This window comes from Oratosquilla oratoria, chromosome 9, assembly GCF_046742065.1.
Source record: "Oratosquilla oratoria isolate Oo_2021 chromosome 9, ASM4674206v1, whole genome shotgun sequence".
In the NCBI taxonomy this organism is placed as follows: Eukaryota; Metazoa; Arthropoda; class Malacostraca; order Stomatopoda; family Squillidae; genus Oratosquilla; species Oratosquilla oratoria.
This window is the reverse complement of record NC_134785.1, coordinates 50242556-50270055: the sequence shown is the minus strand read 5'-3', so window position 1 is coordinate 50270055 and position 27500 is coordinate 50242556. Positions and strand designations below refer to the sequence as shown.

General features: G+C 46.2%; 1 protein-coding gene across 1 annotated transcript in view; it reads left to right on the top strand.

Annotated features, from left to right (window-relative positions):
• The window catches only part of LOC143028391 (uncharacterized), a 284461-nt gene that overhangs the window by 127409 nt on the left and 129552 nt on the right, over positions 1-27500 (top strand). Inside the window, exon 3 of the mRNA XM_076190387.1 lies at positions 11421-13210. Within this exon, the coding sequence (XP_076046502.1) occupies positions 11444-13210 (1767 nt within the window). The 5' untranslated portion in view covers positions 11421-11443. The remainder of the gene's footprint in view (positions 1-11420; positions 13211-27500) is intronic.

Here is a 27500-nt window from a genome sequence, read left to right as displayed (position 1 = left end):
ACTTGCACACCCACTCACCTCCACATGACGTCATCCTCTTCGAAATACACAAAAATATGCATTTCCTTCACAACCAAACATAAATATCGTAACTGTCGATCTTTAGGTCCACACTCCTTCGCTCACACGCAAAAGTCTTTTAATTTTCCATGCAAGGTTTTTTTTTTTCCAAAACGTGGGTTTTAAACACCAAGTTTGAAACGGTCTTCAGCGAACAATGGCAAGGTTGGGCGCAAGAACTCCTAAGACTTCGTAGACTCTCCCACGCGCTGCCGTCGTCTTCCTGGACGACCTTGAAAAATTCTTCTCGAAATTTCGGGCCAAATGTGTTCCCTTTCCACTGGGACCTCTATCTCTGTTCTTGTGCATGAATGTGTAGAATAAGAATAAGAATATGAATAGAATAGAATAAAAAGAAATTAGTTTAACTGCTTAGTTGTTGTTTTTTCGGGTTATGCTTCAGGTAATTATAAGACTTTTTTTCAAAGCAATTCCGTAATGCTATAAATTCGCTCTTCTACTATAGATGTCTACTTCTGTGTGTACACGTACACACACGCACATACACGTACACACACGCATACACACATACATATTCACATTCACACACACACGCACATACACATACACGTATATACACGTACACACACGCATATACACACACACACACGCACATACACACACACACGCACATACACATACACACACACACACATGCACACACACATACGCACACACACGCATATACACATACACATTCACACCCACACATACGCACACACACGCATATACACATTCACACCCACACACGCATATACGCACATACACACGCATACACACGCACATACCCACGCACAAACACACACACACATACGCACATATACGCGCATACACGCACATACGCACGCACAAACACACACACATACGCACATATACGCGCATACACGCACATACGCACGCACAAACACACACACATACGCACATATACGCGCATACACACGCGTACATGCAACATAAACACGCTAGAGAAATACACAGGAGTTTAAGCTAGACGAGAGGCCTTGCTTACAGCTTTGGCTTGTCAGGAGCTTCGTGTTTTGTCTTTAAGGTTTGCACGCTCGGGGGGGGGGGGGTTCTCAATATTATTTTCTTTTTATATTCATTTGTTTTGTTTTTTCTATATATATTTTGTAACCACCTTCATATGACACGCACATACACGCACATATACGCACACATGTACACAAACATGCACACACTCGTACACACACGCATAAGCACGCGCACACATGTATACACATGCACACACGCACACACACACACACACACACACACACACACACACACACACACACATACACATACACATACACACACGCATTAATTAACCTAAGCATAATCACCAGCTAAACAAACTGTAAACTTTGTTATGTTCTCATAAAACAGGGGATGGGTGTTCCTTCATTCATGGTGGGGGGGGGGGGATCTCATTCTAGAATCCAAGTCTACCCTTTCCCCCACTATTCCCCATCCTCCTCCATTTCCCCCTCCCCCCCTCCATTTCCCCCTCCCCCCTCCATTTCCCCCTCCCCCCTCCATTTCCCCCTCCCCCCTCCATTTCCCCCTCCCCCCTCAATTTCCCCCTCCCCCTCCATTTCCCCCTCCCCCTCCATTTCCCCCTCCCCTCTATTCCCCCTCCCCCCCTCCATTCCCCCTCTCCCCCCTCCATTCCCCCTCTCCCCCCTCCATTCCCCCTCTCCCCCTCCATTCCCCCTCTTCCCCCTCCATTCCCCCTCCCCCCTCCATTCCCCCTCCCCCTCCATTCCCCCTCTCCCCCCTCCATTCCCCCTCCCCCCTCCATTCCCCCTCCCCCCTCCATTCCCCCTCCCCCTCCATTCCCCCTCTCCCCCCTCCATTCCCCCTCCCCCCTCCATTCCCCCTCCCCCCTCCATTCCCCCTCCCCCCTCCATTTCCCCTCCCCCCCTCCATTCCCCCTCCCCCCTCCATTTCTCCTCCCCCCTCCATTCCTCCTTCCCCCTCCATTCCTCCTTCCCCCTCCATTCCTCCTTCCCCCTCCATTCCACCTTCCCCCTCCATTCCCCCTTCCCCCTCCATTCCCCCTTCCCCCCTCCATTCCCCCTCCCCCTCCATCCCCCCTCCCCCTCCATCCCCCCTCCCCCCCTGCCATACATCATTCCCAAGTTCCCCCACACCTCCCCCCCCATTGTTTTCGAGTCTATCCCGTCTTCTTTTCCAACAACAAGTCTCTTGCGAGGGATTTTAGTCTATGAAAACTATTGCATATTGCAACGCCGACCCCCCCCCCTCCGTCCCCCCATCCCCCGTCCCCACCTCCCCCCTTCCCCCTAATTTCTCACTCCCTAGCCCCCCTTTGGTACCTCCTTGAGTTTCCCAAACCTTCTGGTGTAGTCTCTTGAAGTCTTGGAGTTCCTTCAGTATTTTGAAGGAGTTGGTCGTCTTTGTGTGTTGGTTCACAATGTTGTCTCATTAACAGAGTATGTTTTGGTCTCTGCTGTTTGTTTGTTTGCTTTTGTTCTCTACTCGTTGTTCTGGACGTGTTTATCATATATAATATATATATATATATATATATATATAATACTGCTGTTGCCCTGTCTAAAACCTTTAAAAAATAATTGTAAGAACTAGAGCTTCTGATTGGGTAGATTCGATATGAGAAAAGACGTCTGCTTGGAATACTTTGATAACAGAAACATACCGATTAAAATAAACCTTAAAAAAAAAAAAAAAAAAAAACGGCACGCCCCATCAGTTCCTGCCAGCCTTGAGAGCCCCTTAGGCCGGTGTTATACTGTCCGGCGCCACCGCCGCGGCTTGTTGGCGACAGAAAGGTCTCCCACGTGATGAATCATTAGACTCGAAAAGTGACGAGAGTGCTTTAACGAGGGGGGCGATGGTGGTCGTCCTTACAAAGAGTACTGACTCTGTCGCCGCCAGGAGAATCTGCTTAGTTATGGACCAAAAGGTCTCCTGTCGGCATGCTCCTGCTCCTCCTCCTCTTCCTCCTTCCTCTCCTCCTCCTCTCCTCCTCCTCCTCCTCCTCTTCCTCCTCATCCTCTCCTCCTCTTTTCATTATCCTCTCCTCCTCCTCCTCATCCTCTCCTCCTCCTCATCCTCTACCACCTCCTCCTCATCCTCTACCACCTCCTCTTCTCCTCCTCCTCTCTTCCTCCTCCTCCTCTCCTCCTCCTCCTCCTCTCCTCCTCCTCCTCTCCTCCTCCTCCTCTTCCTCATCCTCTCCTCCTCCTCCTCCTCCTCCTCCTCCTCCTTCTCCTTTCCCTATATCAAGTCGCATCCGACCCCGTCCCACAGTGTGACATGGACCTCGCGAAGGACAAGTCTTTCGTTTATACAAATGTTCCCGAGATGGACTGCTGTAAGGGATAGTTGTTGTCATGCGCTCTAGTTTACTAGCGCTTCTGTCCTTTTGGACGATCTCTCGCGATCCTACTGCCCAGCGCATTGTGAAGGATGATAATGACATAGCATTCTCACCCCACAAAAAAAAAAAAATAATAATAATAATAATAATGATAATAATAACAAAATAAAATTGAATAAAATCCACAACCCTCCAAAAAAAATCACAAAAAATCACACAAAAAATCCACACACAAAAAAGAAAGAAAATCCGAAAGGGACGATGGCAACATAGGGCCCTCCCCTCAAAAAAGAAAAAAAAAAAAAAAAAAAAAATCCAATTTTTGACATGATTTTGGAAAGTACCTGGGAGGTTCTCCCACAGAACTCTTACTCTGCGCTGTCTTTGTGTGTGTGTGTGTGTGTGTGTGTGTGTGTGTGTGTGTGTGTGTGTGTGTGTGTGTGTGCGTGTGCGTGTGCGTGTGTGCGCGCGCGCGAGAATGTTTGTGGGATTGTGTACCCGTACGTCAAGCAACCCGTTTTCTTTCCAGGTTTCCGCGTCTGGATCTGCTAAGAATACATCCTAGTTGTGCTTAGAAAAGAACGTGAACACGAGAGCCCTTGCAACCTTGGGTGGTGGTGCTAATGGTGGTGGTGATTGTAGGGGAAGAAAAGGAGGAGGAAGGGGAGGAGAGGAGGGGAGGAAGAGAAGAAGGAAGGGGAAAGGAAGAAGGGGAGGAAGAGGAGGAAGAGAATGAGAGGGGGAATAGGAAGAGGAAGAAGAGAAGTAAGAGGCGAAAAAGGCATAAAAGACGAAAGAGGAATAAGAAGAGGAGGAATAGGAAGAGGAGGATGAAGAGGAAGAGTAAGAGAAGGACGAGGAAGAGGAAGACGAGGAATAGGAAGAGGAGGAGTAGAAGCTAGGCGGTTCCGTCGCCGTCCAGCGGCCGGGATATTGTGTGGCCGACGGCCTGACTTGCTTTCCATTGATTTCCTGCACACGACTCTCACCCTCCTCCTCCTCCTCCTCCTCCTCCTCCTCCTCCTCCTCCTCCTCCCCGTCCCCCTCACCCTCACCCTCCTCCCCGTCCCCCTCCTCCCCGTCCCCCCCGTCCCCCTCCTCCCCGTCCTCCTCCTCCTCCTCCCCGTCCCCCCCTCCTCCCCGTCCCCCCCTCCTCCCCGTCCCCCCCCTCCTCCCCGTCCCCCTCCTCCCCCGTCCTCCCCCCTCCTCCCCGTCCTCCTCCTCCTCCCCCCCCCCTCCTTCCTCCTCTCCTCCCGTCCCCCTCCCCCTCCTCCCCGTCCCCCTCCCCCTCCTCCCTTCCCCCTCCCCCTCCTCCCCGTCCTCCCCGTCCCCTCCTCCCCGTCCCCTCCTCCCCGTCCCCCCCCCGTCCCCCTCCCCCCTCCTCCCCGTCCTCCTCCTCCTCCTCCCCGTCCTCCTCCTCCTCCTCCCCGTCCCCCTCCTCCCCGTCCTCCTCCTCCTCCTCCTCCTCCCTTTGCAATTCCATTCACATACCTCCCACAGGTCTAAAGGTCGCCTCCCGCAGTGTTGTGGGAGAGTCTGTCTGGACTTCAAGAACTCTTCCTTGACGACGCTTCGGTACTCGGCCTCGACCTCCGCCTCGGCCTTTGGGCGAGGCCGAGCCGGGTGTATGACAAGTACGCCCCTTTACGTCATACTCGAACTTCACGCCTCTCCTCTCTCCTCTTCCTTCTCCTCCTCCTCCTCTTCCTCCTTCTCCTCCTCCTCCTCCGACTCCGACTCCTTCTCCTCCGACTCCCCTTTCTCTTCCTGCTGCTCCTGCCCCTCCTCTTCCTTCTCCTCCTCTACTCATCTCTTCATCTCTTCATCTCCTGCTCCTCTTCCTCTCCTCCTCCTCCTCCTCCTCCTCTTCCTCCTATTTACCCCCTCCTTTCTCCTATTTATCCTCCTTCTTTCTCCCTACTCGTACTCCTCCTCCTCCTCCTCCTTCTACTCCTCTTCCTTCCGCTCATACTCCTCCTCTTCCTCTTCCTCCTACTCCTCCTCTTCTTCCTACTCTTCCTCCCCTCCTACACCTTCTCCTACTTCTCAACATCTTCTCCCCATCCTCCTCTTCCTCCCCTTCCAACTACGCCTCCACTTCTTCCTCTTCATCCTCTCCTACTACTCCTCTTCCTCCCCCTATCCCCCTCCTCCTTCTCCTCCTCCTCATCTTCCATCTCCTCCTCCTCATCTTCCATCTCCTCCTCATCTTCCATCTCTTCCTTATCTTCCATCTCCTCCTTTTCTTCCTCCTCTTCCCCCTCTTCTTCCTCCCCTCCTCCTCCCCCTCTTCTCCCATTTCCCTCCTCCTTTTCCTCCTGTCCACTTCCTCCTCGTTCACTTCCCCCTCCAATTCCTCCTCCTCTACTTCCTTCTCTTCCACTTCCTCCTCCTCTCCCTCCTCTCCTTCTCCTGTCTCCCCCTTCTCTCACCTCCCCCTCTTCCTCCTCCCCTTCTCTCTTCTCTCCCTCTTTCGCTTCTCCCTCTTCCTTCCCCTCTTCCTCCCCCTCTTCCTCCTATTATTATTCTTCCTCCTTCTACCCCTCCTACTTCTCCTCCCCTCCTTTCTCCTCCTCCCCTCCTTTCTCCTCCTCCCCTCCTTTCTCCTCCTCCTCTCCCCTCATTTCTCCCTCATCCTCCCTCCTCTCTGCCTCTCCTTCCCTTGCTCTCTCCCTCTCCCTCCCATCCTCTCCCCTTCCCCTCTCCCTCCTCTCCCTCCTCTCCTTTTCCCCTCTGCCTCCCCCGCCTCCTCCTCTGCCTCCGTCCTTTCAATGTATTACTACAACTATGACTACTTCCACCTCTTCTTCCTCCTCCTATTTCTTCCTCTTCTTCCTCCTCTTCCTCTTCTTCCTCCTCTTCCTCTTCCTCCTCCTCCTCTTCCTTCTCTTCCTTCTCCTCCTCTTCCTTCTCCTCCTCTTCCTTCTCTTCCTTCTCCTCCTCTTCCTTCTCTTCCTTCTCCTACAGTACTTCTTCCTCTTCCTCCTCTTCCTCCTCCTATTCGTCTTCCTCTTCCTCCTCCTTCCCCTCTTTCTCCTCCTTCGCCTCTTTCTCCTCTTCCTCCTCCTCCGCCGCTTTTTCCTCCTCTTCCTATTTCCTCGCCTCATTCTCCTCTTCCTATTCCTCAGTCTCCTCCTCCTCCTCCTCCATTCTCTTATTTTATTTTTTCTTCCTTCGTTCTTTTTTATTTGTCTATTTTTGTAATAATTTATTTTTATTTCTTCCTTTCTATTCCATAGAGAAAAGTTGTTGATGGATTGATGGATTTTTTATTCGTTCATCCATTCAATCAATCAATTCATTGATTAATTCTTATATATTATATATTTCTATTCTTTAGAGAAAATTGATGGAATATTTTTCTATTTTTTCCATTCATCCATCCATCCATCCATCCATCCATCCATCCATCCATCCACTCCCTTATTCATTCATTCATTCCATTATTCATTCGTTTATTCATGTATTTGATTATGTCTTTCCCCACTCCACTTGGTTCGCTCCACCCCCTTCCTCTCTCTTGATGGATCTCCTTCCTCCACTTCCGATCCACCTCCGCTCGTCCATCCACGTCTCTTCCACTGTTACACCGTCCCATTGTTCCATCGTTACACAGTTCCATTGCTCCACCGTTCCACTGTTCCATCCTTCCACACTTCCACTACGCCGTTCTACCGTTCCACCATTCCACCGGGTTACCGTTCCACTATTCCATCCCTCCACCATTCCGTCGTTCCACTGCTCCACCGTTCCACCGTTCAGTTGTTTCATTGTTCCACCGTTCCATTATTCCATTGTTTCACCGTTCCACCGTTCCACCATTCCACTTCCTCTATATTACACTATTCCACTATTTCATCATTCCATTGATCTATCGTTCTACCATTGCGCTGTTCCATCCATCCACCGTTCCAGCTTTCCACCCTTCCACCGTTCCACCCTCCCACCGTTCCACCCTTCCACCGTTCCACCCTTCCACCGTTCCACCCTTCCACCGTTCCACCCTTCCACTGTTCCACCCTTCCACCGTTCCACCCTTCCACTGTTCCACCCTTCCACCATTCCACCCTTCCAGCTTTCCACCCTTCCAGCTTTCCTCCCTTCCACCCTTCCAGCTTTCCACCCTTCCACCGTTCCAGCTTTCCACCCTTCCACCCTTCCAGCTTTCCACCCTTCCACTGTTCCACCCTTCCACCGTTCCAGCTTTCCACTGTTCTACCGTTCCACCCTTCCACCCGGCTTACCCGTGCCTGTCCCCGCCGCCATAAATCTGTTTCCCCTTTTTGTCTGACCTCTCCTCGGCCCCTGACCCAGCCCCGCCCCCTCTCCACCCACCAATCCACCCAGCCTCCACCTCCCCTTCCACCTTCATCGAATTCCACAACTCCACTTTCTATTCTTACCGTCAGTCTTCAGCCTTAGCGGGCGTGTGAGCGTGCGTGTGTGTGTGTGTGTGTGTGTGTGTGTGTGTGTGTGTGTGTGTGTGTGTGTGTGTGTGTGTGTGTGTGCGTATGTGTGCGCGTATATGTGTGTGCATGTGGACCTGCGTGTACGTGTGCGTGCGTGCGTGTGTATGTTAGCGCATGCGTGTGTGCGCGGGCGCGTGCGTGTGTGTGTGGGCGAATGTGTATATACACTACTAATTAATTCCTCCAGTCTTTATGTATCTATTCTCTATTTTGATTTTTTTTCCTTCTTATTGAAGCCTTTGGCTTTTCCTTTTTTTTTTTTTTTTTTTTTTTTGCGAAATGGAAATGTGCAACAAGAAACAGACTTGCTCCCCAAGTCTTCGAACTAATCTTTCCAATATTGGAAAAGATTTCCGCCTTTTTTTAACTGAAGCATGGCTAGGTATTGGGTAACATCTTTCGGCGTGACGAGCCGTTCCGTGACCCAGCGTGACACAAGGAAATATGAGGTCACACAAGCTGCCTCCTCTCTATCTCTTTCTCTCCCTCTCTCTCTTTCTCTTTCTCTCCCTCTCTCTCTTTCTCTCTCTCTCTCTCTCTCTCTCTCTCTCTCTCTCTCTCTCTCTCTCTCTCTCTCTCTCTCTCTCTCTCTCTCTCTCTCTCTCTCTCTCTCTCTCTCTCTCTCTCTCTCTCTCTCTCTCTCTCTCTCTCTCTCTCTCTCTCTCTCTCTCTCTCTCTCTCGCCCTCTCCTTCTTAACTTGACCTTTAGAAAGAAAAAATCTTTGTTGCTCCCCTGAAACAAAACGGTGATAAGGGTAATATGTTATATATATATATATATATATATATATATATATATATATATATATATATATATATATATATATATATATATTTATTTATGGTCCCCAGTGAACAGATTTTCATCTTTTCAGTCACATTAATTTACTTTCATTCCATGCCATCACGATCACAAACCCAGTTCAGACGTAACAAGTGACAAGTGACTTAGCCCATTAGTGCTATGGGCTAAATCACTGGTCACTTGTTACGTCTGAGCTGGGTTCGAGTCCTTACCTTGACCACGTATCAGTTTCCACACATGTGCTTCCATCGAGCTCCTCGTTAGTCTCGACTGTGATGGCATGGAATTAAAGTGAATTAATGTGGTTGAAAAGATGAATAAATATACATATATATATATATATATATATATATATATATATATATGTGTGTGTGTGTGTGTGTGTGTGTGTGTGTGTGTGTGTGTGTGTGTGAACAAAAAAATTTGAGTTTTTGACTCCACCTTTAACTGGACGAAACATTAAAGCACTTGACACAAAAAAAGTCGATAAAGAGCTCCACGGTAATATTAATCCAGAAAAACGAAAATGAAAATAAAAGAACGAAAAAAACTAAAATATAAAATAGGAGGAAAAAATGAAATAGTTACTTCACAGGCAAACAAACAGGAGCAATGCCCGTGGAAGTGTTTGCTTTTCGTTCTCCACTGAATTAGCTCCAGAAGACCCCAAAGAGATCAGAAGCCTCGATCTTTTTGGTCCATCCGGTTCTTCGGGTCTTCCAAGAACGACTCCCGAGGGCGGCGTGGGGTGGGGGTGGGGGGAGCTCCTGAAGGAGGGGGGACGACGCTCCTGAAGGGGGGGACGTCGATGCTCCTGAAGGAAGAGGGGGGGCGCTCCTGAAGGAAGGAGGGGGGACGATCCTGAAGGAGGGGACGTCGATCTGAATCAGGTCCCCCAAGTGAAGGAGTTTCTATATCTTCAGTAATGCAGTGGCAAGGTCCTCTTTGTCCCCGGCTCGTGAACACACAGCCCCAGGAACGACACCCAATGAAAGTTGGAAGCTCAGTCTTGTACTGTTTCTGAGCGTATGGGGAAATGATGACGTTTATGAGTCGTTTATGAGCCTGTCCTGTCGTAGGCTTATATTTTTATTCCATATTCATCCCTAAGCTTAGTTGTGCCTGAAACATCATTTGATTCTGTGAAGGGGTACCTTTGAAGTAGGTGCTCTCAACTTACTCTCCCATGAACCACCATTCTTATGTGTTGCTGTTGTTCATCCTCCTGGAGACAGCTCGAAAACATTTTCTTTGTTCAAAACATATTTATTCATTGTTCAAAACATATTTCTTTTATTGTTATTTATGTTCAAGGTAAAAATAACCGAGTATTCTGGACTCTCACGAACCCCCATTCTCATGGGTTGCTGTTCTTCAGCCTCCTGGAGACTCTTTGTTCTAAAACTAACATATTTCTTTATTGTCAAATACGTTCAAGGTAAAAATAACCGAGTATTCTGAATTCTTACGTACCCCCATTCTTATGGGTTGCTGTTCTCCAGCCCCCTAGAGACTCTCCTCTTAAACAAACAGACTTCTTTATTGTCAAATAGCTCAAAATGGTAAAAGTAACCAAGTATTCTGCACTTTCACGAACCTCCATTCTTATGGGTTGCTGTTCTTCAGCCTCCTGGAGACTCTTTGCTCTAAAACAAATAATTTCTTTGTCAAATAGTTCAAAATAGTAAATAAAGTAACCGAATATTCTGCAAATTCAAAGTTTCCCTCATCCAAAAAAATATTAGTTTTCTGGTTTGCAAGGACATAATTCACAAATAAATATGCTAACCATCTTACAAAACTGTTTACAATTGAAAGCGAACGTCTTGCATTGTGGTCACGTACACACGTAACTTGTTTTTACTCTTTGATATTCGAGTCATCTGTGATTTCACGATGGCTACATCCAGCCAGCCCCCCCCCCCCCCGTCGCACGTTCGGGGAAGACATTTCGATGTCAAAACGACATACAAAAGTCTCAATGATTTATTCGACCCCCTCAACCTCGTTTGACAGTGCACTGGTGACGTCATCACAAGCGTACTGATCTCGCATTCGCTTAGTTGTGGGTTCGAGTCCCTGGCTTCTCTCCGATTCTCAGCAGTGTGTTACGTGCCCCAACAGTCCCCATAGCGTATGATAAGGCAAAGGTAACGGCTTCGGCCGCAGTTACTCAGCACCTCTTGGCGTAGGTTCCTTACATTCAAGTGGATCAAAGGCTTTAACAAGGGAGACGCAAGCAAGGTCATCATATCAAGACAACAGGGCAGGATTCGTAGTAATGGACTTAAATTGGACAAATTTAAATTTAAGAAGGAATGGGCAAGAATTGGTTTACTAATAGGGTGGTCAACTAATGGAATAGATTTAGTAACCATGTAGTAGTGAGCACTGAAACTATCGGTTGTTTTAAGAAACGGCTAGACAACTTTATGGATGTAGATGACAGGTGGCCATGGGCATGGAACTGCCTAGTGTAGGTCTTATGGTCTTTTGCAATCTCCTTCATATGTTCTTATGTTTGTTATTCTTTGACACCTCAGTTACATGTTCTTCATGAATGTGGATGACAGGTGATAATGGACATGGAACTGCCTAGTGAAGACCTTATGGTCTCTTGTATTCTCTTTTGTTCTTATGTTCTTATGTTCGTTATTCTTTGACGCCTCAGTTACATGTTCTTCGTGGGAGTAATTCTTGTTCCTCTTTTGTCTCTTTCCAGGATGCCATGCAAGGAGCCTCAGCATGGAATACAACCAGAATGGATCCATCTCTTCCCTCCACCTCTCCGCCAACAACCTCCCCATCGTCACTGGGCCCAGGAAACTCTCCCCGCTCTCCCCCACTCACAGCCCTCCCCTCTCCGAAGCCTCCACCGCCAACCATGCAGCCTTCAACGACCTCCCCCTCAACCACCTCCATAACCACCACCACCACAACCACCACCATCACCACCACCATCATCATCACCACGTCAGAACCCCAGAGGAGGTGGTCAACAGGAAGGTCCTGTCCCCAGACACGCCGCCGTTGTCCACGAAGTCAGAGGAGAAGGACACTCTCATCCAGCAGAAGACGAAGAGGAAGGAGACCTACATCAACGTGGAGAGCCTAGAGGAGGAAGAGGAAGGGGAGGACCAGTTGACGGAGGCGTGGAAGAGGAAGAGGAGAAGGCCGGAGACGGTGAACGTCCCGGAGTATCTTCAGTCTGCCCCCATCACCCGCGTCCAGCACCCTCTGGAAGAAAACATCCTCCTGACGTTCCTGACCACGCTGGCTACGGTGGCGCTGACGTGCCTCGTCAGTATACCGATCAGCCTCCTGATGGTACTCATCATGCCCCTCGCGATGCTCGTCAAGACTGTGGCTGCCTCTTGTACCAAGGAGAGCCTGAGAGGCTGCAACGACTGTCACATCGACTACCTGGCTGCTCACGACGCCCAGTTCCTCCTCCAAGACGTGGACAACAACTCCATCATGCACAGCGTCCTCGTCATCGACGCTTCCATGAACCTGAAGAAGATCAAGCAGCTGGTGGCCACGAGGGTGGTGGAGGCCAAGAACGGAGCGGGGAACCTCATGTACCCGAGGTTCACCCAACGCGTCTCCAGGCATCGAGGTGGACCCGCCTGGTCTCCAGACTCGTCCTTCAGCCTCCACAACCACATCTTCGCCGGGCCGTCCTCGATCAGCACCGAGATCGATCTCCAGAAGTACCTGTCCTCGCTCCTGTCGCAGCCTTTGCCGACCTCGAGGCCCCTGTGGGAGATCATAGTCCTCCATGACTACGGCCGGAGCCGAGACACGGTGATGGTGTGTCGCCTGCACCAGTGTCTCTCGGATGGTATGTCGCTCCTGAAGGTCTTGTGCCAATCTCTCTCCGACAACCAAATCATGCACATCCCCCAGAAACCGCACTTCGGCGGCACCACCTACGGAATGAACCTGATGCGTGCCTTCCTGGTGGGGCCCCTGACGGCCCTGACGTGGCTCTGGTGGTGGAAACCCGACCTCAACCTCCTGACCATCACGCACCGCAAGCTCAACCACTACCGTCACCACAGTCTCCTTCAGCGTCGCCGGAACGACACCGAAGAAGACGACGAAGAGGACGATACGAACTCCCTCGACTCCTGCACGGCGGTGGGGGCCCGGCCCTCCTCCTCTTCCTCGTCCTTCTGCGCCCTCTGCAGACGGTGCTGCGGGTCAGGGGGTCACAAGAAGGCCAAGACCTCGAAGAGTCCGGGAGGATCGAAGGGGACGAAGCCGTGGAGGGTCAAACAGAACCAGGGAAGCCGCGCGTACACAGTCTCCGGAGACGGCGGGGGGACGGACAACACGGACAGCGCCGGTCACGTCGTCGTCTGGGCCTCGCAGGTCCCGGTCAACCGGGTCACCAGGATCAAGCAGGTCACCAGGACCTGTCTCAACGATGTCCTCCTCGCTGCCCTGGCCGGGGCTCTTCGGGTCACCCTCCAACGGATGGGAATCCATCATCCGCCAGATCTCAAGGTTAGTGTCACCTCAGGAGATTCTTCTTGTGTTGAACTGGGGATGACGACGACGAGGAGGAGGAGGAGGAGGAGGAGGAGGATAAAGAGGAGCAGGAGGAGGGATGGAGATAACAAAGCGAGATATTCGGAGTGAGTGTGTGTGTGCGTGTGTGGGTGTGTGTGGGTGTATTTACCTAGTATCTTACGGGAAGGGGAGTTATGCTCGTGGTGTCCCGCCTTTATATCTTGCAGTGTCTAGTGTGATTCACCATGGTCTTTGGATCACGTGTTGGACTCGTGATCGACAGTTATTTCCCTCCCGGAAGAGTGTGTGTTTGTGTGTGTGTGTACGCTTACGTGCGCGTACATATGTATTGCAAGTGTGGGTATCGTTTGGTCTAGTAGATGATTGAATGAATACAATTTACAAATGTATGTATGTGTGTGTGTGTATGTCTGTGTGTGTGTGTGTGTGTGTGTGTGTGTGTGTGTGTGTGTGTGTGTGTGTGTGTGTGTGTGTGTGTGTGTGTGTGTGTGAGTGAGTGAGTGAGTGAGTGAGTGAGTGATGGGTGTGTCTTATCGTATGCCACCGTCATCCGTTGTCACGTTTTATGTGTCTTTGCCCCTTCACCCTCCTCATATACTCGTGTGCCTGATTTGGTGCTTTTGCATGTGCTTGGTGGTGATGTGGATGATTGTGGACGTTTGAGAATGTGTCTTCCGAGTGTCTTACATTTTCACCAGAATTGTAGTGTCCATTTGCCTTTATACCCTTACCATCATCTCCTGCTTGTGTATAGGTGCCTCTTGTGTCTGTACCTGTTGTCTGTGGCTGTTGTCCGTTGTCTGTATGTATCTATGTGCCTCTATACCCTTGCCATGTTCTCCTACTTGTATATATTATGTGTCTGTTGTGCGTCTGTGCCTGTGTTGTGTCTGTTGTGTCTGTCTATTGTGTATCTGTGTTTTCTGTGTCTGTTGTTTTTGTGTTGTGTGTCTGAGTCGATTGTGTGTTTGTCTGTTGCATGTGTTTGTGTGTCTGTGTCTTGTGTGTTTGTGTTGTGTGCCTGTGTCTGCGCGTTGTTATATCTGCCCCTGCTGTCTGTTTACCTCGACCTTCTAAACGACCTTTCTAAATTACCCGAATCCCCTCCCTCGTCCTCTGCTCGCTTTCTTTCCCTTCCCGATCGTCATTCCGGATATTTCCATCTCCAGTTCTTTCCTCCAGCAGCGGCAACAACAACAACAGAAGACCAGGATCTTCTTGGACCTGTTTGCTCCGACTAAACCTTTCATCTCGTTATTTCAAGAGAAAGAATGAAAGAAGAAGAAGAAGAAGAAAAAAAAGTTTCTCGAGTCTAATCTTTCCCCAAGTGACCTTGAAGTATGTTGACCAAAATCTTTCTCCTTTCAGATAATATCGTGACCTTTTCAGATCATATCGTGAAATTGTTGGATAATATCGTAACATTGTCGGATAGTATAGTGACCTTGTTGGGTAATATAGTGACCTTGTCGAGTAGTATCGTGACCGTGAAGGGTAGTATCGTGACATTGTCTGGGTAGTATCTTGACCTTGTCGGATAGTATCGTGACCTTTTCGTGTAGTATCATGACCTTGTCGGATTGTATCGTGACCTTGTCGGGTAGTATCGTGACCTTGTTGGATAGTATCATAGCCTTGTCGGGTAGTATCGTAACCTTGTCAGATAGTATCGTGACCTTGTTGAGTAGTATCGTGACCTTGTCGGGTAGTATCGTGACCTTGTCGGGTAGTATCGTGACCTTGTCGGGTAGTATCGTGACCTTGTCGGGTAGTATCGTGACCTTGTCGAGTAATATCGTGACCTTGTCGAGTACTATCGTGACCTTGTAGGATAGTATCGTGACCTTGCTGGGTAGTATCGTGACCTTGTCGGATAGTATCGTGACCTTGTCGGGTAGTTTAGTGACCTTGTCGGGTAGTATCGTGACCTTGTCGGATATCATCGTGACCTTGTTGGGTAGTATTGTTCGACCAGCCACCTACTCGCCGGGTACTCGTAACCTTTACTGCATTAACTCGTACGCTCGTACAATCTACCTTTACTCGTGCACTCACTCTCCTGTACTCGTACATGCACTCGTCCAACCACCTACTCACTCGTACTCTCACTCGCTCGTTTCACTGACTCGTTCGTTTACTCGTGAGTCTCGGAGAAAGAAGGAAGGAAGGAAGAAGGAACTTCGATTAATAAAGACTCGAGAGAAACCGTGGGCGGAGAGCCAACTTTCTAAACGACTAAATGACTACAAATTTGCCCAAACTTCTGCTGCTCGGTACTCTTTTGAAATACAGATGACTTCTCCTCCTCCTCCCCCTTTTTTCCTCCTTTTTTTGGGGGGGGGGGAGGGGAGGGCATGCCTCTGCTGGGGTCATTAGAGGCGCGTTGGTCCCGCATTCGCTTGGCTCTGGATTCGAGTCCTGTACTTTTCTTCTATTCCCAGCAATATAGTTACCTGCCCCAAACAGTCGCCAAAGCGTATGATAGGACTAATGTATGACTGCCAAGCTAGTGTGGTGTCTTGCTGTAAGATTTCACGTTAGAGACCATAAGTTTCTGCATAAAACAGTAATTAAGCCATAAGAAAACCATATTTTTCGCCATTCAGTATTTGTTTCGAGACAAATGCATTATGAAAACACAATGTTAACACATGACAAAGTATGAACATCACATAATGAAAATTGGTACTGTTTACAAATGTTCTTGATGCTCGTACTGTGCAATGTGTTTACATTGTGTACAAGTATTATATAACACTTGAAAAGGGGAATTTATTTCATATTGTTTAAAACACATTAAAGAAACACATCGCATTCGGAGAAAAAGCGTAAGATTTTCAACTTACGCCGTAAGACTCGCCAATCATAGAAATTGCGAAAGACTTGGGCAAAAACCGTAAGACTTGACAGGTATGCAAATGTAGCTACTCAGCGCCTCCTGGCGTAGGCTCCTTACCATCAACACTCCTTTATCGCTATTTCACTTCCTGTGTCTGTCTACCAATCTCTTGTCCGTCTTTTTTTCAATGACTACCTGTATAAAAAAAAATTATAATAAAAAATATAAAATAAAATAGAAATAGAAATACTAATATAGCTAAAAAATAAAGATACATTTCATAGTAAAGCAGAAACGAATTAAAATAAAAAGAAAAAACACGGAACTACAAAAACTGTTGAAAGATGTCAGACGGCGATTTTCATGCAGAGGCAGAGCTTTCAAAATTTCGTGAAGAGGCCGAGATGAAGACTTCTGATGAGAAGAGTCTTCGCTCTCGGCCGCCAAGAAGCGCAAATTAAAGATGCTAATAACAGAAGAAGAGCGCAAACTAACGTTCGGCTTAGAAAAGAAAAAGAAAATTTTCCTCAAAGAGCCAAAGGCATGAATCCTTTTCAAAAAAAAAAAAAAAAAAAAAAATGGAGGAGAATGAAAACGCCTTCGACAAGCGGCGCCTTTTCGTAGACACAAAGAATTTTGTCCAGAACTCGAAAGTCTTGGGAAAAAAAATTGGATCGTGAAGACGCCTTAGACAAGCGGCATATTAAAAAAAAAATCGAGATCTTCTTCTTCTTCTTCTTCTTCTTCTTCTTCTTCTTCTTCTTCTTCTTCTTCTTCTTCTTCTTCTTCTTCTTCTTCTTCTTCTTCTTCTTCTTCTTCTTCTTCTTCTTCTTCTTCTTCTTCTTCTTCTTATTCCTCTTCCTCTTCTTTCTTCTTCTTCTTCTTCTTCTTCTTCTTCTTCTTCTTCTTCTTCTTCTTCTTCTTCTTCTTCTTCTTCTTCTTCTTCTTCTTCTTCTTCTTCTTCTTCTTCTTCTTCTTCTTCTTCTTCTTCTTCTTCTTCTTCTTCTTCTTCTTCTTCTTCTTCTTCTTCTTCTTCTTCTTCTTCTTCTTCTTCTTCTTCTTCTTCTTCTTCTTCTTCTTCTTCTTCTTCTTCTTCTCTCCTCCTCCTCCTCCTCCTCCTCCTCCTCCTCCTCCTCCTCCTCCTCCTCCTCCTCCTCCTCCTCCTCCTCCTCCTCCTCCTCCTCCTCCTCCTCCTCCTCCTCCTCCTCCTCCTCCTCCTCCTCCTCCTTCTTCTTCTTCTTCTTCTTCTTCTTCTTCTTCTTCTTCTTCTTCCTTTTCTTCTTCTTCTTCCTTTTCTTCTTCTTGTTCCTTTTCTTCTTCTTGTTCTTCTACCTTCTTCTTGTTCTTCTACCTTCTTCCTTCTTCTTCTTCTTCTTCAAGACTCCTTCAACAAGCTGCGTCTTTCAAAAAATAGTTGTCGAAACCTCAAGAGGCAAAGGCGCCATAACTTTTCGAAAAGACAAAAAGGAATGATTTTTTGGGAAAATATCGAAAATTACTCCCGTGGAAGTTCGAAATATAAAAAAAAGAAGTCCGATCTCAAGCCTGCCTTTCGAACGGAAACACAAGTGGATTCACTCGTAGGTACTACAGCGGTGGGCGAATAGAAAATTGTATTTTATTTAAAAAGGAGCATGCCAACAGGAGACCTTTTGGTCCATAACTAGGTCGGATGCAAAAAAAAAATGATAATGATAAATAAATAATCAAATAAAATTTATATGAATAAGAAATGATAATCAAGGAAATAATGATAAACAGAAATAATAACAAATAAATAAATATAAAATAAATGGTAGGCATTCGTAGTCTTCAACTCGACTCCAGCAACTTCGCCATCGGAGGCAGTTACCGCGGAACCAAATCAAATCGCCTGCCGGCAGACAACGTAAAGGAAACGTGCCACCCAGTACGGAAGGTGGAAGGGGGGAGGAGGAGGGAGGATACGAAAGTGTAGCTGTTCGTAGGCTCAGGACGGAATTAAAGAAATGAAATTAGAAAATAAAAAAACGCAAAGAAGAACAATGGGACGGTCAGCTGGGACGAAAGCCCATTCTTTGGGAGGGTGGGAGAGAGGGGGAGGGGGAGAGGGGAGAGAGAGGGGGATTAAAGAAAAACGTAGAACGTTGTGTGGTCTTCCCACGAGGTCTGAGAGCAGAGAGAAAAGAGCAGAGAGCAGTTTCGACGATAGCAATTGAAATATTTTTTGAGAGTCGGAAGATTTCTGAAGTCCGATTTTTTTTTTTTTACTCAAAAATCCTTTAATATTTTAAAGAACGAAATTTTGCTCAAATATGACAAGCCGTGTGAAACAAGTCAGCGATTGTGTAGGTATTTTTTTTATGAATTCTGTATTTAAAGTATATAATGAATTCGACTATATTAGGCAAAAAGGAGCTTTGATTTTTTTGGGGGGAGGGTATGTGGGGGATTAATTCGACTATATTTAAGAAATTCTTATATTCGTATCCAACCAAAAACTTTGCATCGAACAGATAAAACTATTTAGAAAGTTACAAATGAATTTTAATCCGATATCCTAAAAATTCGAATTTGAACAAAGGATGTAGCTGTAATATCCTGTTCTTCAATGTTCTCTTCTTCAACACGTGAACATTCTTCTGTTCAACGCCCTTCCTTGTTCTTCTGTCTCGTTCTTTTTCCTTCCCTCTTCCTGGCCATTTACCTACTCTTCCCTCTTTACCTTTCCCTCTGCTGCCTCACCCACTCCTCTACCCCATCTTTCTCTTCCTCTATATTTTTCTTCCACCGCACTCGCATCTTCACCCACACCTTCACCCACTCCCTCACCCACATCTTCACCCACTCCCTCACCCACATCTTCACCCACTCCCTCACCCACACCCTCACCCACATCATCATCCACTCTCTCACACACCCACACTTTCATCCATACTCTCACCCACATCCTCACATACATCCTCACCCACTCCCTCAACTATATCCTCACCCACATCCTCACCCACTCCCTCAACCATATCCTCACCCACATCCTCACCCACTCCCTCAACTATATCCTCACCCACATCCTCACCCACTCCCTCACCCACATCCTCACCCACACCCTCACCCACATCATCATCCACACCCTCACCCACATCATCATCCACACCCTCACCCACACCCTCACCCACACCCTCAACCACACCCTCAACCACACCCTCACCCACACCCATACCTTCACCTACACCCACACCCACTCCCTCACGCCCATATCCTAATCGCCACTCACACCTTCACCTACACCCTCACCCACACCCTCACCCACATCCTCATCCTCACCCACATCCTCATCCTCACCCACAACCTCGCCTTCACCCTGACCGCCACCCACACCCTCACCCACACTCTCACCCTCACCATCATCATCACCCTTATACCTTCACCCACGACCTCACCTCACCTCACCTAAGCACTCGAGCCCCTCCTCCTCCTCCTCTCGCTGTCCCACTCTTTTTCTTCTTGTCACCTTTTGTCCTTCATTCTTTGTTTTCTCCCTCCACTCTCCTCCACTCCCACTCCTCCACTCCCACTCCTCCACTACCTCAACTTCACTCCTCCTCCACTACCTCTCCCCCTCCAGCCTTTCCTCCCCCTCCTCCTCCTCCACCTCCTCCACTTCCTTCACTCCCTTTTTCCATTTTCTCCACTACCTCTCCCCCTCCATCAACTTTCCTCCTCCACATCCTCCACTTCCACATCCTCCTCCTTCCTCAACTCCCCTCCTCCACCTCTTCCACTCTCCTCCTCATCAACTGTCTCTCCCTTGAGGTCTCTCACAGTGGAGCCGCTATTACGCCGTTACGAGTCTTGGGAGTGCTAGTGAGTCCTGACCTTAAATCCAAGAAACGGTGCATTAGAGCCAGGAATAGAGCTAACAAAGCATTAGGTTTCATTATTAGGACGGTTACGAATAAAAGTGCAGAGGTAGTTATCAAACTCTATCTGGCGTTAGTTAGACCCACATTTGACTATGCGGTACAGTCTTAGTCTCTGTCCTATAGAATGGATATCAATTCACTAGAATCTGTACAGAGGAGAATGATCAAAATGATACATGGGCTCAGAAATTTACTTTACGAGGACAGGATTAGGCACCTCAATCTACACTCTCTGGAAAGACACAGAGTGCGGGGTGAATCTAATAGAGGTATTCAAGTGGATCAAGGGCTTTAATAAGGGGGATGCAAACAAGGTCATCATATTAAGACAACAGGGCAGGACTCGCAGTAATGGATTTAAATTGGACAAATTTAGATTTAAGAAGGAAATAGGCAAGAACTGGTTTACCTATAGATTGGTCAACGAATGGAATAGACTTAGTAACCATGTAGTTAGTGAGCGCTGAAACTATCGGTCGTTTTAAGAGAAGGTTAGATAGCTCTATGAACAGGGATGACAGGTGTTAATATTAGGACATGGAACTCCCTACTGTAGGCCTTATGGCCTCTTGCAGTCTCCTTCTTATGTTCACACGTTCTTTTGACTCTTAGCTTCTGCTTGTGATAAGTACAAAACTTGTGGATGTAAACTAATTATTTATCTTGTCATTTGATCATATGTCCATTTGCTTTTTATATACCTTATTAGCTTCTTTGTAGATTTATTTATTTATTCAAGGATTTATATATTCATCTAATCATGGATTAACCATCTACCATTTATTTGCTTTTGTTTCAAAAGACAAGAGGTCACATATTTTATCGTAAACCATTTCCGAGGTGACGTAAAACAAAAAATAGATAATTATCACACTCGTCATCGCTAAGCCATGAATTACACTCACTTCCCTTCGAAAAACGGGTCTTGCAAACCCACAGACAACTCCAGTAAAACAGTCTTAGCGCTCTGAGACGGATATTTGATGTCACGAAGCTGCCGTGAGGTATTGCGTGAGAGAAAGACTCACGCGATCTCACGGGAGGTATTGAAAGTCTGTCACGGTGACAAGTCAAAGTTCTTAGATCTGAAGAAACCCAAGGTCTATTTTTACTTGGTGCTAGGTCGAGATGAAGGGAATTCAGGTTTCTGATACTGACATGGAATTTTGTATTTATAGATGATATATATGCAGATCTATATGAATGTGTATATATGTGTGTATATGTGTATATATGCGTATGTGTGCATATGTGTATGTGTATATACGTTGTATGTATGTATATGGTGTATGCATTTAATATAAAGCATATATATATATATATTTTATATATAATTGTGTGTGTGTATATGTGCATATATGCGTATGTGTTTACGTTTGTATATATGTGTGTATATAGTGTATGCATTTAATGTAAAGCATGTATATAGTATATACTTGTATATAGTGCACTTACGCAGTGTATGCATATATGTATGTATATATGTATCTATGAATGTATGCATTTGATGTGTGTTTAATGTAATGCATGTATATATGTATATATCGCATATACTGTACGTATGTAGTGTATGCATGTATGTACTTAGTGTATGCATGTATATATGAATAGTGTATATAGTGTGTATATAATGTGTAGGTAGTATGTATGCAGTGCATGTAATATAATGTAGTACATACAAGGTAAGCAATTTATGTACGTTTGTGAGTGTGTACGAAATGTAATAATACATCTTTGTCGGCGTGCATGTCAGTTAGCGTCTGTTTCAAAACATGCAAGCATTCATGCACATATAGTATATTTGTTTCGTAAACTTTCCCACTAACTTGTATCTCTTTCTAGTCGTTTCCTTTATTCATTTACTCCTCTTTCCATGTTCGTTTCTTGATTTTTTTTTGGGGGGGGGAGAGGGGGGGCGCTTGATATTGACACAACCAAAATTTCTTCAAGAACTTTTTTCGAAAGCAGATATTGAATTTGGAAGGAACGAAGTGAGGACCTTCCAGTCCAAGACTTGACGCGACTTTAAAAGTCTTTAGGAAGAAGGAACGAAGACTAAGAGGAAGAATAGAAAACGGGAGATGGAAGAAAACGTGTAAAGAGGGGGAAATCTGTGGGAAATCGAAAGTGAAATAGCCCAATTTGGAAATGAGTCTAAATGGGACGGAATTTTCGTCCCATTTGCTAAAGAGGTCAAAAAGACGAATGTGAAGGAGGGAAAGAAGAAAGGAAGAGACTTAAGTTGCAGACCGAAACGGGGATGATGTCATTGTAGCAAAAAAATAATCCACAAGAAGGGTGTGTGCGTGTGTGTGTGTGTGTGCGTGTGTTTGTGTCTGTCTCTGTGTCTGTATGTCTGCGTATGTGCGCGTGTACGTGTTTGTATGTGTGCGTGCGTGCGTGTGCGTACATACACACACGTATATATATATATATATATATATATATATATATGTATATATATATGTTGCTTCGTCTCGCGTGCATGACTAACTAGGAAAGCGAAGAGAGAGAGAGAGAGGGTGGGGGGACGAAGAGTAAAGGAGGGAGGGAGAGAGAGAGGATGAGAGAGGGAGAGATGAGGAGAAAGGGAGAGGGAAGGAAGGAGGGAGAGGAAAGGAGTGAGGAAGGGGGAGGAAGGAGAAGGAGGGAGGGAAAGAGAGGGAAGGAGGGAAGGAGAGAGGAGGAGGGAGGGAGAGAGAAGGAGGGAGGAAGATGGAAGGAAGGAGGGATGGAGAGGGAAGGAGGGAGAGAGAAGGAAGGAGGGAGAGAGAGAGAGGGAGAGAGGTGGAAGGAGGGAGAGAGGAGGAGGGAGGGAGAGAGAAGGAGGGAGGAAGATGGAAGGAAGGAGGGATGGAGAGGGAAGGAGTGAGGAAAAGGGAAGGGAAGTGGGAGGGAGGGAAGGAGTGGGTTAGGGAGGAAGAGTGAAATAGGGAGGGAGAGGGAAGGAAGGATCGAAAGAGAGGGAGGGGAAGGAGGGTGTGAGTAAGGGGAGGGTGTTAGGGGGAAGTTGAAGGCTGGCGTAGCTGATGTCTCCTTTTCCCGACAGGAAGAATAAAAAGAAGAGGAAGAAGAATAGGAAGGTGGTCAAGGCCTCACAGACACGCGTCACCAGAGTCCAAACCTCTGATGTTGTAAGGGAGAGAGAGAGAGGGGGGGGTGGAGGGAATGTAGGGGAATGGGGAGGGAGGGATGGGAAAGGGGGAAGGAAGGGAGGCAAATGGGGAAGGAGGAAAGGAAAGGATATCCCAATCGTAATGAACTCTGTACTGTCACTAGTGTGTTCCTCTGTGTAGATGCTATTTCGTTCTTGTGTAAAGATCTATGGTTATATACCAAATAGCCTTTTCCCCCTTATAAGGGGGATAGCCACCCACTGGTTTCCCTTTGCAAGATCTCATAGCTCTTTATGGGTCAGTCCTTAGAGCAAGACGTTGCACAGCCGAGTCTGGTGTACCCCCACAGATTCATTGACATGGCGACCCCCATCCCATCTCCTAGTCTCCTCATGTTAACAAAAGTTTTGAGAATTGTTTCAATCTTGCTAGTAATTTTTTGAATTTTGAACAAAAAATGTGCATTTCAAGAGTCGGTGAAGAAGAGTAGTATGGTGATAGTTTGAGAACGAGAGTAATGGATACGTCCATAATCAAATGAAAAATCCTCTTTCGAGTCGACGCAGTACTCGCGTACGGGATCAGCGGTCCTTTATATATCATTCAGTTTTGCAATAGTTGATCACTCGTTCATCTCCACCTGGCCCCAATGTTTTTTATTTATTTTATTTTTTGTGTAGTGTGTGTGTGTGTGTGTGTGTGTGTGTGTGTGTGTGTGTGTGTGTGTGTGTGTGTGTGTGTGTGTGTGTGTGTCTGTGTGTGTGTGTCTGTGTGTCTGTGTGTTGTGTGTGTGTGTGTGTTTACCTAGTTGTATTTACCTAGTTGTATCTTACGGGAAGGGGAGCTATGCTCGTAGAGTCCCGTCTTTATATCTCAGTGTCTAGTCTGCTCTTACATTCGTGTATAGTTTTTGCACACACTATTGTTTTATCCAGTTTGTTCCAGATATCCATAACTCTGTGGAAAACCTATTTTTTTCAGGTCTCTTCTTTAACTTTTTTTTTTAGTTTCTTTTCATGTCCCCTTGAATTTCTCTTACCACAATTTAGTAAGTCCTCTCTATCAAGGACTTCCGTGCCTTTCATGATTCTGTAAATGGTCAGTAGGTCGCCTCTTTCTCTTCTCTGTGTGTGTGTGTGTGTGTGTGTGTGTGTGTGTGTGTGTGTGTGTGTGTGTGTGTGTGTGTGTGTGTGTGTGCGTGTGTGTGTGTGTGTGTGTGTGTGTGTGTGTGTGTGTGTGTGTGTGTGTGTGTGTGTGTATGTGTGTGTGTGACCTCGTGCAACATCGAACGAACGAACGAACGACCGAACAATGGCGTGCATGAAAAGGATATTTTCGTCATGCAAGACACCTCTAATAGACGCCCGTGTAGGGCATCTGATCACTTGAAGGTATTTTGGGGATTTCGTCGCCCCGATCTGCGTGCGAGCTCTTGTAGCCCAAATTTATCCTCAAAGTAGTTCCTAAATTTATCCCTAAATATTCCTTTACCCGTATGATGTATTAACTGCACAATTCTAGTGCCGTCAATATGTATGTATGTATGTATGTATGTATTTATGTATGCATGTATATATGTATGTATATGTGTAATGAATGTAAAATATGTATGTATGTAATGTATGTATTTTTGTATGTATGTATGTATGGTATGCATCTTATGTGTACGTATGTAAGGCATGCACATATGTATGTAATGTATGTATATATGCATGTATAGTATGTAGTACATGGTACATAGTACATGTACTTTCCCTTGAAATCGTGACAAAGTACACCGTGAGTACAAATGGAGTACACGAGGAAGTACAAATTTGAGAACCGACGAACAATTTATCTCCTTATCTATCTATTCATTAGTTTATTCTTTTATGTATTTATTTGCTTCCTTTGTTTTTCTAGACCTTTTATTTCATTTATCGAACTTTTTATTTTATTCTGTTTTACAATGTTTACCCGTTTTTTTGCTACCTCCGTTGTAAGGGGGAAAAAGCCTTGGTGTATGTATGTATGTACCTATTTGTAATCGTTTTCTTATTCGTTCGTGTGTTTTCTTGGTTTTGTATGATTGTTTTGTTTGATTTCGTTTATTCGATTTGTCTTCGTTTCGGACATTTAATATTACATTTATTTACTTGTATATTTACATACTCGTTAATTGGTTTATCCATATACATTTTTTCTTCTTTTCTTTTTCTCTTTCTCTACTTGACATATGATTGTTTTGATGTCATTCATTCGTTTTGTCTTTATTTCGGATATTTGATATTACATATTTTTACTTGTATATTTACATACTCATTAATTAATTTAGGCATATACTTTTTTTTTTTTTTTTCTTCCTGGCTCGCCTAACTGGACCCCTTTCCAGAACGGTTTATCTTGTTGTCTGCAAGGTACATCTTGACACAGAAGCGAGCACCTCGGACAAACGAGTGTTTGCCCACAAGGCCTGGCTTCTTTCATGCAAGCCAACGGTCATTTAATGAAGTAAAACAGTCAGTCGCGATTAGGGACAAGAACGCCTGGTTGGCCAGGCGCACGACCTCTGAATGCCTTGGTTATGCTTTCTAAATAGTCTCGTTTTATACATTTTTTTCAACATATTCGTTACCCCTTTTTCCTCTCCATTCTCTCTTTTGCTCTCTCTTCCTTCTCTACCTCTTTTCCTTCTCTCCCTCTTATCCTTCTCTCCCTCTTATCCTTCTCTCCCTCTTATCCTTCTCTCCCTCTTATCCTTCTCTTTCTTCCTTCTCTCTTTTCCTTTCTCTTCCTCTCTCTCTCTCTCTCTCTCCTTCTCTCTTTTCTCTCTCTCTCTCTCTCTCTCTCTCTCTCTCTATCTCTACCTTTATCTCTCTATTCCTCTCTTACAAAGGATTACAAGGGCGGAGCATGCCGATAGGACACCTTTTGATCCATATCTAGGTCGGATCTCCATCTCTCTTTCTCTTTATCTTTCTATCTCTATCTCTATCTTTCTATCTCTATCTCTCCGGTTGACCGCTCTCTTCATCCCAGTCTGCCAACTGTCGACACAAATCACTTTCTCCTCACCCATCCATTCATCTATCCATCCATCCATCTATCTATCCTTCCATCCATCCTTCCTACTCCTTGTTCTCCTTCCATCCTTCCTCCCTCTTCCCTCCCTCCTCCCTCCCTCCCTCCCTCTTCCTTCTTCTTCCCCCTCCTCTCATTCCTCTCTCATTCCTCCCTCCCTCCCTCCCTCCCTCCCTCCCCCCCTCCCTCGCTCGCTCCTCCTCTCATTCCTCCCTCTCCCTCCCTCTCCCTCCTCCTCTCATTCCTCCCTCTCCCTCCCCCCTCCTCCTTCTTCCCTCCCTACCCTCTTTCCCCCCTCGCTCTTCCCTCCCTCCCCTCTTTCCTCCTCCCTCGCTCTTCCCTCCCTCCCCTCTTTCCTCCTCGCTCCCTCCTCCCTCCCCCTCCCCCCTCCTTCCTCCTCCTGTGTTCGTGGGTACCCCGCTGTTGACTGGGTGACCCCTTACCGTCGCCGACACCAAGCGCAGGTGGCGATCTGGGTTGTTACTCTCTCCCTTTGGTCTTGGCTCTTCTTTTCGTGTCGCCAGCTGCTCCAGACAGATGGTTTTTCCTCCACGCTACTTACGATAGCCATGCCTGGCCTGTTTTTCATCCGCCATGTCCCGTTTTCCACTGTTTAAGGCCTGTTTTTACCAGGAATGTCCTGTTTTTATTTTGTCCTATTTTCATCATGTAGGTCCTGTTTCTCACTGTCCTGTTTTTCACCCTTCAGGTCCTGCTTTCCACTGTATATTTCCTGTTTTTTCACTAGTTGTATCTTGTCCTTTACTATATCCTATTTCACTATACATGTATATATATATATACATATATATATATATAAACGTTTCTCAATACTTGTCCTTTTTTACTATACGTGTCCAATTTCTATTGTATATGACCTTTTTCACTGTCCTGTTTTTCACTTTTGGCGGAATCTTCCACCACAAGAGCGCCGCTCGTCTACAAATTTGTTTCTGTTCCAGAGTGTTGACACGAAAGTACGTCTTTCTCCTCACGTCCGAACTATTTCTCTTTTCTTTTGTTTCTTTGGCTCTCCTTCCTTAGCTTCATTTTTTTTTTTTTTGCCTGGTTTATGGACCTGCCAACTCCTTCAAGAAATTTTGACCTCCGCTGGTGTGGCGTTTTTCTTTGCTCCGTTTTCTTTTGGCCGACTACGTTGGTATTCTTCTTTTTCTTTTTTCCCTCTTATTCGTATTCTTTTTGTTCTTGTTTCTATTCTTACTTTTATTCTTATTTTTCTTCTTATATTTTCTTATTTTTATTCTTATTATTCTTATCATTCTTATTCTTCTTATTCTTTTTATTTTTATTCTTATTATTCTTATTCTTATTTGTATTCTTAATTA